The following is an 11,343-nucleotide window of genomic DNA, read 5'->3' as shown; positions in this document are numbered from 1 at the left end:
TTTTGCTTGAAAACAGCTTTAATACCTAAATTCACATTAGTGTGGCAAATCCACCGAAAATGCTTAAAACAACCCACCTGGAACATACCTTAGGGGAAAAAAATGCTATACACCAAAGAGAACAACTGCTGTTTAAAAAGAAAACAGCAGTCACACCAGATACTGATTTCTATATTTTTTAATAAGGAGTTTTATTTGCCATAAGCTGTTTGTGAAAATATTTTGACGGTACACCTACTTGAAATGGTTTTACACGGTTTCTTTTCCACAAAATTCACAATCTACGTTCCAGATGGCCATCTCAACCCTCCACAAAAGACCCACCTACGATTAATCCACACCCTGCTGGTTATGACAAATGGTTAACACTGACATGCATAAAGTAGGTGCAAAGAAACACTACATATGGCAGGCAGGGAATAGAAAAGAAAAATTAAGTAATTTAATAAAACAAAGGTTCAGAAAAAAAACAAAACAAAAAAAACACAAAATATTAGCAAGAAAAGATTCAAAGACAACAAATCTATCCAATATTATTTTTTTGAACCACGTGCTTACATTTAAATATCTACACTTATTTATTATATACTTAGTTTGAGATATTTGCACGTATTATGCATCACACAGTGTTGTTTTTGTGTATGCTTATAAGTCATGTTGTCATACATAGAAACGCTGTTACTCTAAAAAATTAAAAGAGCATCTGGTATGGTTTGGTAAGCTGGTAAGTGTTTACAGAACAAATATTAAATGACCTGCTAGTGTAGTGCTCCCAAACAATCACTAGCATGCTGGTACTGTGTGTGTTTTAATGAAGCCTACAGGTTATTATTATTTGCCTTTCTTTTGTCAAAACAGAAGACCTACTGAATAAAACATTAAATTTCTTTAGGAAAGGTTATAAAACTGCAAAGTATTCCCAGGTTTGATTGGATTAGAATTAAGTTCATTAAGTGTGTTCCATCCTCAGCTCATTACATATTGGGTATGCAGATAATTAAATTATTGTTTGTTAGTAAGGGAAACATACTGATAGATAGTCAGATAGTGTAATTAAAAACAAACTCACACAACTTTTTACATTTAAAAAATTTATTACTCAAGAGAAAAAAATCTCTATGAAACAGATTATGAAGAAAAATATTTTATCTTTGCTTTGATAAAAAAAAATCCTTTTCTACAGACATCTGTGCAGTGTGGTCTAGAATTTACAGCTGCTTTCAATTTCTATTAGGGATGCACCAATTCCCAGCTCATGCTAAAATTGATAACACAACAAATTGACCAACGGCTAGTGTAGAGAGTAATGTTTTTTTCTTATTTAATTCCCTCTTCTGTGCAATGAGACGAAAAATCTTCAGTATAAAAAACCCTGCTCCCCATCATCTTATTGTTGAATAAGTAGAAATTAAATCATAAAATGTATGAAACAGGCTGAAAACTGGATTCACATGAACCACAAAAAATGATGCATTCCGAATTTCAACACTTAAAATGTTTTCTCTGTAAAGTACAAACAAGATAGCCTTAAAATAAAAAGGGTACCCAGCAGGACGTCTTCGATCCAAGTCCTCTCCTCTGAGGGCCTGCTTCATTTCATATCCATGAAGCGAATGTCCATGATGAGCAGAGTATGCCTGGGCAGGGGTCTAGGTGCTGGGGAGAGCACCTTCATCACCTGTGTCTGAGTATCTACATGAGTCACCACAATAAAGCCACACACAGGACTCTCCACTATGCCCTTTCTAGCACCTTCATCTCCGTCTTCAGCACTGCTCACGCTTAGGACGTGGTATGTGAGGTCTCTTCCTGGAGTAACAGGCACCAGTTTTAGCTGTGTGTCATCCTGGGACATTCCCAGTGGCAGGCATGAGTCCGGGATGGATGGAGCGCCAATTTTATAGATGCGAACGTCTGAGAAACGCACTTCGTAAGAAAAGGGGTAGAAGGTGACTCCACGGAAGCCGTAGAAATACTCGCGGATCTTCTCATCCCGAGTATCCCGCCGACACTCCTTGGAGCGTTCCACGACTCCCCCGGACTTGGGTAGGAGCACAACCCGCACAAAGTGAGGGAGGTCTCTTTTGAGTTCATTGTAGAGCCTTTCATGGTCCAATACCAGAACCACATCCACCTGAAAGGTTGACGCACAGTGGACCAGAGCCTGGTATCCAGAGCCCTTCACCCAGCCACAGGTGTTGATGATGCAGCCTCCTACACTGGCTTTCCTGTTCACTTCACAGCGCTGGGAAAACACCTCAGCCAGGCACGATGTCAGCTGCATGTTGTGACAAAAAGATTTAAATGCTCAACAGGTAAAGACAACGTACGAAAAATTTAGAGTTTTGTCTCCAGACTATGTCAGGAAGGGTCTAGACTCATTCTTTTTTTTACCTTGTTGTAAAGTTTGATGTTGGTCCCTGGACTAGTAGAGCCAAAGTGGTAGACCAAAGGAGCCTGGACTGAGAAACCCTCCTCCACGTCCGCTGGACGCTCGATGCAGAGCGCTGACACTGTGCCGGGTACAGACACCTGAAGGAGCAGAATTTTCTTTTACTACTCAAACTGATAACAACTGCATTTTTTAAAATTAAGGTCTTTAGATTATCCACAAAAAAACAGAAAACCCAAAGCAGATTAAAACAAACAAACAAACAACCCCCCCAAAAAACAACAAAAAACAAGATACATGATACCATCTGTGGAAGCACTAATCATGCTGCATCATATGAAGAAAGCCACTTTGTCTGTGTCCCACATAAAACAAATGTCCTGTTCAGCATTGTTCAGATCTTTACAGTCAACATAGAGTGCAATCAAATGACTAACACAGATACTTTATTAACAGACATACTGTAATTTACAAACTTTGACCAAACTGCTTCATATGCTATATTACCAACAAAGGCACGAACACCTATCGCCTTATTGTTCCAATAAGTATACTTATTAGGTGATCCATTCCTAAAAAAAATACTTGGTATATTGACAATTTTTTCTTGTAATTGTAAACAATTACATGTTTCAGATTAAACAAATTTTAATATTAGACAAAGGTAACCTGAGTAAATGAAAAAAAAAAATTGACAATTTCATTTATTAAGGGGAAAAAGCTATCTAAACTTACCAGTGTGAAAAAGTAATCTGCTCCCTTATTGAATCATCAACTATGATTAACCACATTTTCTGGAAACCTGAGCTCAATTTTACTAGCCACACCCAGGTCTGATTACTACAAGACCTGTTGAATCAAGAAATATAGATCCTGTATGACAATGTGAAGTGGGCTAAAAGAAATACATTGTGCTACAATCTAAAGAAACAGTTGAGAAACAAACTCTCTGACTTCTATGAGTCTGGAAAGGGTCAAATTCATTTTTAAGGCTTTGGGACTGCAAAGTAAACCACAGTGAGAGCCATTAGCCACAAATGGAGAACACTTGGTATATTGGTGAACCTTGCCAGGAGTGGCTGGCCAACCAAAATTACTTCAAGAGCGCATCGATGACTCATCCAGGAGGTCACAAAAGAACCCAGAACAATATCTAAAGAACTGCAGGCCTCATTTGTCTCTGTTAAGGTCAGTGTTTTTGACTTAACAATAAGAAAGTCTGGGCAAAAATGGCATCCATGGGAGAAATCAAATGAGAAAACCCCTGCTAAAATGAGAAAACCACTGCTAAAATAAGAAAACTACTGCTAAAATGAGAAAACCACTGCTAAAATGAGAAAACCACTGCTAACCAAAAAGAACACAAAGGCTCATCTCACATTTGGCAAAAAACAACTTAATAATCCCCAAGACTTGTGGACTAATGAGAGAAAAGTGGAACTATTTTAATCAGCAAACATGGTGCTGGTAGTACGATAGTCTAGGGTGCTGTAATTTATGGAACCTCTATGCTCTCTATGAGAAAATCCTGAATGAGGGTGTCGATCAGTTCAAGCGGACTTAGCTTATGCAGTATAACAATGATCCAAAACATGCCACCAAGTCCACCTCTGAATGACTCGTAAGAAAACAAAATGAAGACTTTGGTGTGGTCTACTTAAAGCCTGGACTTAAATCAAATTGAGATGCTTGGAAACCCTCCAGTGTGGCTGAATTAAAACTACTGCAAAGAAAAGTGGTCCACAATTCCTCCAAAGTAATCTGAAAGTTATTCCCAGATATCGCAAATACCCGATTGTAGTTTTTTCCTGAAAATGATGGCATAACCAGTCACTAGATTTAGGGGGCAAATACTTTTTTCACACAGGACCAGGTACGTTTGGATAGTTTTTCCCTTTAATAAATGAAAGGAGGAATTCAGTGCTCTCAATCCTGTGTAGAATTCTTTGTTCTTTACTGCAATGACTTGAATTAACACCAGTGACTAAACAACTGAAAGACTAATGTTCTTTTTCTTTGTACAGATATTAAAACAGATGTCAAGATTTTTTTTCCAGAACTTGTGCATCTGATAAAACAGAAAAAGCCACATGGGCAGACCAACAGGGGGATCATCACAGCTATAAAGCTAAATAAACAAAGTAGATGCTGTACATGCTTTAGCATCACTTTGCACAAAATCAAGACAGCTGAGTCTGCAGGCTGTGATATGCAATATTTTAAATACCAGCCGACTGTTTGATATTTATAATGGTAATTCCACTTGATCTTACCCCACTCTGTCCAACATCCAGTTCCACAAATGTTGGCCTCCTTCCAACCCTCACAGCATAGCTGAGAAGCAGCCGACACACCGTTGACTTCCCAACATCTGTCGGTCCCACCACCATCACCTGAGGGTCGATTTATAATTTAGCATTAATCCAAGAAGCACTCATGGGATCTGATAAGTTACTATATGAAGTAGTTCCCCATTCAAACATACCCTTGGCCCCCTCTCATTGTCACGCTCTGCTTGTTTTCTCATCTGTTCAAGGGCTGCATGTGTGTTTAGGTAGAGCAGCATGGGCGTATCCTTGGACACATAAGCAACCTGCGGTGATGAAAGCAAGATGATGGTATTTGTGGCTTTGTCTTTTTTCCCCCCAAAGTGAAACACACAATGATGCGACTAAATGTAACACAACAGACACATTTGAACTCTCCTAAATCTGCAAGTATTCTCATCCACGTGCTTACCTCTGGCTTCCCATAAAGATTCACACTACAGCCTTGCCAAGTGAAAACTGCAATCTTAGAGCCTGGTCCAAATGTATACTTTTTGTTTCGGTTTAGCTCGGAGCCAAACACCTCAGCCATTCCTGTGAGCAGCTCCAGCTCAACTTGTTCAGCTGCTTCCCCTGACTCCACCTCAAAGCGAAGTTCAGTCTCCTTTTCCAGGTCATACCTGGTGCTGGCCTTTCCAGCTGCTGGAGCATCTTCACTCGTCTTTTCCACCCCCTCTGTTGCCATGACTGTCAACGAGAAACTTTAGGTTGCAATAATTTGGCAGAAGTAGCATGCTGAAAAGAAAAAAGTTACATGCATACATAGCGTAGTAATACAACAAAACATTCCACATAGCTTCTCTAATAAAGCAATGCTTAAAGGAAAGTGTGTTAACATGGATCTTTATTAAGTATTTGCATTTTAAAGTCACAAGCTAACCACTGTAGTTTTACAACTTTTTAATAACACTAATTGTAACTCTAGCATTACCCCTCACATTATTTTTAATTTGGTGTTTTAACATTGTATGCATAAAAGATAAACTTAATCACACAGAGTAAAAGATGGAATTGTTTAAATACTGTGATGTGATCGGTGTTTTCCATCTGCAGGATTAGTCAATCTGAGATCATGAGTCATTTTTTGAACATTTTCTGCTCGACCATTTTCGACTTCCCTAAAAATGTTATGCTCCAAAGTTGGTCCATATATTTTCAACATATTTATTCTCTGAAAAATGTTTTCTATATACGATGCTAAAAGCAATCATAAAATACAACACAACTCCAGCCCTTCCAGCAGAAGGCCCACGATATTCTGAAATGGAAACACACTTCAGTGATTTTGTCCTAAAACCACGGCGGCGTAATTAATCTTGGCTACCTGTAAAGTGAAACGGATAAGTCAAATTATAAAAACACAACTGATTACGTACAATGATGGGTTCAAGTAAAGTTACGAGGGAAACCCCTTAAATCAACAAACCAGCTAGCGGAGCCACGGCTAATTCGACCTTTCTAAGATTAGCAAAGGTCGAATCACTGCTTACAAACCCGCCTAGACGATTCTCGCAACGTCAAGCAAAAGTCTAAAACGTATTAATTTGTAATATATAAAAGTTACGCACCAATTTCAAGACTTATTGTAGAAGGAAATCGGTCCCGTGCTCATGAGGAACCGTTGAGTCGACTTGCCTGGTCGCGGGACAATGACGTCACATCCTGGCAATTATTCAAACAAAATGTTCGTCTGCCAAAAACGGAAGACTTTGAATCCTTTTTGTGTGTCTGCTATCCTTGTTTATATTTAAGGCAAAAACAAAACAAAGCAACATTTCGCAAACACTTGGCAGACGATCGCGTTTTCGGTGTCATTGTGTGACGTCCTCACAACGCGACTTGTTTATATTAGCTTGGCATATGACACGAAATTCATTGTAGCTTCTACCTTGTGACAGGAATGTTTTGGGGGGATCAAAATGGCTTGATATCATTCACACAAGAGACATTTGACAGATTATAGATTACTAGTGATGGGCAGATGAAGCCCCATGAAGCACTGAAGCTTTTCATCCAATTGGTTCACCCCAACGCGAAGCTTCATGAAGCTTCATTTGCTCTAGCAGGACACCTACTGGACGTAAAAATAATAGCTGGCATGAATTTGAAGAGTGTGGCATTTTGCACACAGCCTGTAAATGTCAACAACAAAAGGAGTGTGTAAAACATCTATATTGTAGTGATGGCAGTATACTGTGTATATTTATAGTGGCAGTATGGGAAATGATTATTTGGAAATGCTTGAAATGGAAATGATCATTTACTGTGAGGTGAGGTGTGGTTGGGGTGTGGACAGTAGTTGTGCTTTTGTAACGTTGAGGTATGGACAGCTACACACTGAGGCTTTGAGCCTCAGTCCTGCCTGTTCACATTTTATTCTGTAAAAACTAAATTTTCACTGCTTTTACGTCCTTTTTAGTGGGGAGAACATAGCTGGGATTTAATGATTTAACAAATCTTTTGAATCCTTTGTCCTCCACAATGCTAAATGGCTGTGAGTCCTCAATCACCATGCTGACCAGGTCTTCATCTATTTGAGATTGTTCTCCTGAGGAAAGACAATAAAGACAAAGCACAAATATAAATATCACACACGTAACTTATAACAGTTGTATAATATTGTTATATCATTTAGTAACATTACTGCATGCTATATTATCATTGCATTTGATGGCTCACCTGGTCTTGCTCCACAATCGGTGTTCCTCTTATTCTCATGCAAAGCTCTGTAGTGCCTAAGCATGGATGAGGTGTTGTTGTTATATCCCAGCTCCCTGGCACATAGCAAACACTTCACCTTGTACAAAAGTCAAGACAGCTCAACATAAATTGTATTGCACCATCAGTATCATGACAATACATCTTCTGTAGAAATTTACATACCTTGTTGGGAGGAATAAAATCAAAATGTTCCCACACAGGGGAGGACATCCTCCTCTTCTTAGCTGGCTCCATTCTCTCCTGACTTTCTCTCCTCACTCTCATAAACCTCCAAACGGTCTCCAAACTCTCTCTAACCGCAACTCTCCATCAAACACCCACATTTTGAATGAAGTCTGAGGGTTTATATCGCTGTCATATCTCGCGGCAAAGTTCGAACCACTTCATGAACCAGTCACGTGGTACAGCCGGGCAGCGAGGCTTCGGACGTCATCATTTTCAGCTCCTCCCATAAATGAAGCAAGCTTCGATATGCGCTTCGCGGAAACGCCCCCTCCATTACTCGACACACGCTCCGAAGCCTCGATACAGAACGTCCCATCACTATAGATTACAGACAGATTAACAAATCTTCCTCTTTCGGCTGCTTCCTTTTGGGGTCGCCACAACGGATCGCGTCTCCAACTCACTCTATCCCCGTTGTCACGCAAACCCTCTGCGTGTCTTCCTTCACTACCTTCTCTGTGGTCTTCCTCTTTCCTCCTGTTTGGAAACTCCACATTGAACATACTTTATCCAATGTACCCATTGCACATGTTCTAACCATCTCCTTTCCTCTCTAACTTTGTCTCCAAACTGCTTAACCTCAGCTGTTCTTCTGATATACTCATTTCTTAAGGCCAACGAGTGATTTAAAACTTTTTAAATACCAGCAACCGTTTTTAGCAAATATTTGCGATCACGTTTGGAAGATGACTTTTTTGCACAAGACTAAGATCAGAGCCCTCAAGTTACTAATTAAGGCCATTGCTTAGGTGAATGTAATTGCACAACCTTCTAAAATATGATACAAGGTGCTTTGCCAGCTGTTTAAAACTATTAATCCTATCAATTAGTAACATGTACTTTATTTGCCAAGAGTTGCAATATGTTGTTAATAAAAATATAAATGCTAATAGGGGTTTTATAGTATTGAGTCAATCAAAAACATTGCTACTTTCTGAATGCATGTGAGCATTAATGTGTTTCAACACACAAATTGTATCTCTAGTTTTCTTCTCCACACTTGGTTCCTGAATAAAAATAAGAAAACCTTTCCATAATAACAGCTGAGTGTTTGGATAGTTGTAACAAAATACACACAATTACCCCAAAAAAGATTTTATTTATCAAAAAACCCCAAAAACAAAACAGACATAAAACCACAACTGAACGTTTGTGAAACACAACAGTAAACAGCAGTAATGTGTCAGAGAAATGCTTTGGCTCGACTAAGCTCCACTAGGTGTCACCATGCACCCAGAAGATGGCAGCAGTTAGAGCATGGCTCATCAGAGGAGGGACTGAGAACGTCTCCTTGGTCACTTCTCATCATTTTTGCTTCCACTGGCTGCATCTGAATGTTGGGCTGCAAATAACATGGGAAAAGTTTTGTTAAAAAGACACTTATACACAACTGTTGTTCACTGAACAGCTGCATTGCAATTCATAAGGCATTTTGACTTGATTCTATTTACAAAGCTACATGAGTTACCAGTTTACTGTGAATAAGAAGTAAAGCTGGATTTTCTTATTTTCTGTTTTTTTATGCATTCATTATTCAGTCAAACCGCTTTGCCAAACCTTCACTTGGTGTCTAAGCCTTCAGAGCCTCTTGCAGAGTAGAAACTACCACATCAGGCTGTGGAAACTTCAGCTTACGAGGTGGGCCTTTCTTTATTCCAGTCCACAGAGATGTTTCTTTAGGAATCAGGAAGAAAATGTCATTTGTATCATTTCTTTTTTTTACAATGAAAGATCCACATTGCTGAGTAAATCCTGTTTACCTTTGCCTCCGTCCAGCAGAGTGATCTCGAAGCTGTTCCTGCGAGGTTTCCCAGGGTTGAGGACCACAGTCAGTTCAGGGTGGGCAGCCAGGAGGGCGGATTTCACCTCCTCAGCATTACGCCCGTACACTCGTCAGCTTTTACTGCCAGAAGTGACACATCAAGATTACATCTTTTTGCAGATTTTAAGAGTTGAGTTACACAGTGAACTGTGATGTTATCTATTTTGGTTCTGGTTCAATAATAATATAAACAGATTTCATGAGAACTATTGTTTTTTTTCCACCTAATCAATGCATTCACTTCTGATACTTAAACACTTTGATTTTTATTTTTAATTAAGTATTTTAAAATGGGGGCTATATTTACTCACTTTAAATAAACACAATTAGCATTTCCTTCACCACTGATTATAACGTGATTACATTTTTTTTTCTTTACCAGTGTTCAATGACCACCCTGAGGCCTTCCTGGCTGCTTTCATCCTCTCCTCTGCCCTTCTTTTCCTCCACTGAGGGTTTCTCCTCCTCTGCTTGAACTTCTGCTTTGCGCTTCTTCCCACCACGACCTACAAACACACATGCGCAGTTTTGTGTTTGGCTGTTTCTTGAATTTGTGCCTCCATATCTCATTTATCCTCTGTCCTTTTGTCCATGACCCAGAATTCAATCAGGCCGCACAATACTGAATGGAAAATTTCTAAAAACATCAATAAGACAGAGGAGACAGTGGCCTGCACAAGAAGCTACAATTGAGGACTCAAGGGTGTATCTTTAGTGGCTGCTTGTCAAAAAGTGAAATTCAAATTCACAATCAAAAGGCCAGTGATGCACAATGTGCAAGTGAAGTATGTAGGCAAAAGAAGTCAGTTTCCCAAAAGAAAAAATACATGCAGTTCATCGATTTACTTGATCCTTTGCAAGTAGCTGGCACATGTTGCTTCCCTTGCCATGGTTAAATAAAACCATAGGCCCCTTCCTGGTGAATGCTGGTCCTATGCCCACCCACCTACTTATTTAGCCTGAGGTGTCTTTGGCCTTAGTAGAGTCTTACAAAAGCCCAAAAATAAAGCAATCATCCATCCACCATCTTCTTCTGTTTATTCAGTTCAGGATTGCAGTTGGGCTGTAAGACTCCCAGCTTAAATAGGGCGACATGGGGTTTACACTGTGATCGCCAGTTTGTCACAGAACTCGAGTACAAAATAATTTCGGATGCAGCTGTGCTACATGTCATATTTAATGTATAACCTTATAAAATGAAGTAAAGAAGTCTGTTTTATAAATGCCTAATGCTCCAACTCCTCCTGTCATGCCCTTGGTGGGAGGAGAGTGAGTAGAGGAGGACTCGGGCACGTGCAAGCTCAGAAGTTTCATAACCCAACAGAATAGTAATAATAATGACCCATTTAATGAGTCGTTGCATAATAAACATGGTCAGAAAGGTCAGCGCGCCGACTCCTGCTACATTTAACGAGTTTAGAAAGTGAATAATGTAAATATCTTCGCAGTTACTACTTTGCTCCGGTTCATGTAGCCATTCAGCTAAATGACCTACAAAGACAGGCTGAAACAGTCATGGAGATGATAACCGCTGGATCAAAATGGTACAACCGTCTTCCTCCTCAGACAAACTCCGTTACAGCTTTTGTTGTAGAAAAAAAAATACGGTATTGTTTACATTCCTATAACACACACCCACCTGCTTTGGACGCCATTGCTGTTACAAAACTTTGGCGCGCGCATGTCGACTGTACCAATATATTTGGGAAGGGGGTTTCAGTTTGGCTGGGCGAAACCATTAGTAGGAAGTTTTCTGAGCATGAATGAAAATGAGATCTATCGTTATTATTTCTAATGTGTTAATATAATTACTGTAATTTAACTAAAACTGCATTTAAAGTAAAAATGCAAACCGT

At 39.4% G+C, this 11,343-nt stretch overlaps 2 protein-coding genes across 4 annotated transcripts; both read right to left on the bottom strand.

Annotated features, from left to right (window-relative positions):
- On the bottom strand, window positions 1-6,496 carry clp1 (cleavage factor polyribonucleotide kinase subunit 1). 3 transcript variants are annotated; one of them, XM_085295830.1, is made up of 6 exons: window positions 6,288-6,496; window positions 5,132-5,454; window positions 4,878-4,985; window positions 4,666-4,785; window positions 2,395-2,532; window positions 1-2,278 (listed from the first exon to the last, which is right to left on the bottom strand). In XM_085295830.1, exons 2-6 carry the CDS (start codon window positions 5,402-5,404, stop codon window positions 1,592-1,594), a joined length of 1,326 nt encoding a protein of 441 aa, XP_085151956.1. In that variant the 5' UTR covers window positions 5,405-5,454; window positions 6,288-6,496; the 3' UTR covers window positions 1-1,591. The 3 variants fall into 3 exon arrangements, with proteins under 3 accessions (XP_085151956.1, XP_085151955.1, XP_085151954.1); XM_085295829.1 differs by having other exon boundaries at window positions 5,132-5,406; window positions 6,288-6,495; XM_085295828.1 differs by having other exon boundaries at window positions 5,132-6,496.
- Window positions 6,497-8,725: 2,229 nt separating this feature from the next.
- Window positions 8,726-11,153, bottom strand: LOC146582363 (selenoprotein H-like). Its single transcript, XM_085248321.1, has 5 exons — window positions 11,127-11,153; window positions 9,867-9,993; window positions 9,426-9,568; window positions 9,223-9,339; window positions 8,726-9,007 (listed from the first exon to the last, which is right to left on the bottom strand). The coding sequence occupies exons 1-4, from the start codon at window positions 11,140-11,142 to the stop codon at window positions 9,236-9,238; spliced, it is 390 nt and encodes a 129-aa protein (XP_085104447.1). The 5' UTR covers window positions 11,143-11,153; the 3' UTR covers window positions 8,726-9,007; window positions 9,223-9,235.
- Between the last annotated feature and the right edge of the window lie 190 nt (window positions 11,154-11,343).

The sequence above is a fragment of the Mchenga conophoros genome, linkage group LG2 (assembly GCF_057382185.1).
Source record: "Mchenga conophoros isolate Kocher_MC1m ecotype Shallow Benthic linkage group LG2, M_conophoros_male_GT1.1, whole genome shotgun sequence".
Classification (NCBI taxonomy): Eukaryota; Metazoa; Chordata; class Actinopteri; order Cichliformes; family Cichlidae; genus Mchenga; species Mchenga conophoros.
Note: the sequence above shows the minus strand (reverse complement) of the source record. Positions and strands in the feature narration are given on the sequence as shown.

Bases quoted from the DNA above. Each gene is read 5' to 3' on its own strand.
- clp1 (XM_085295828.1), bottom strand. From the start codon at position 5,404: ATGGCAACAGAGGGGGTGGAAAAGACGAGTGAAGATGCTCCAGCAGCT. The intron at 4,986-5,131 runs GTAAGCACGTGG...TCATCACCGCAG, and splicing joins ATCTTTATGGGAAGCCAGAG to GTTGCTTATGTGTCCAAGGA. The intron at 2,279-2,394 runs GTAAAAAAAAGA...CACAACATGCAG, and splicing joins ACATCAAACTTTACAACAAG to CTGACATCGTGCCTGGCTGA.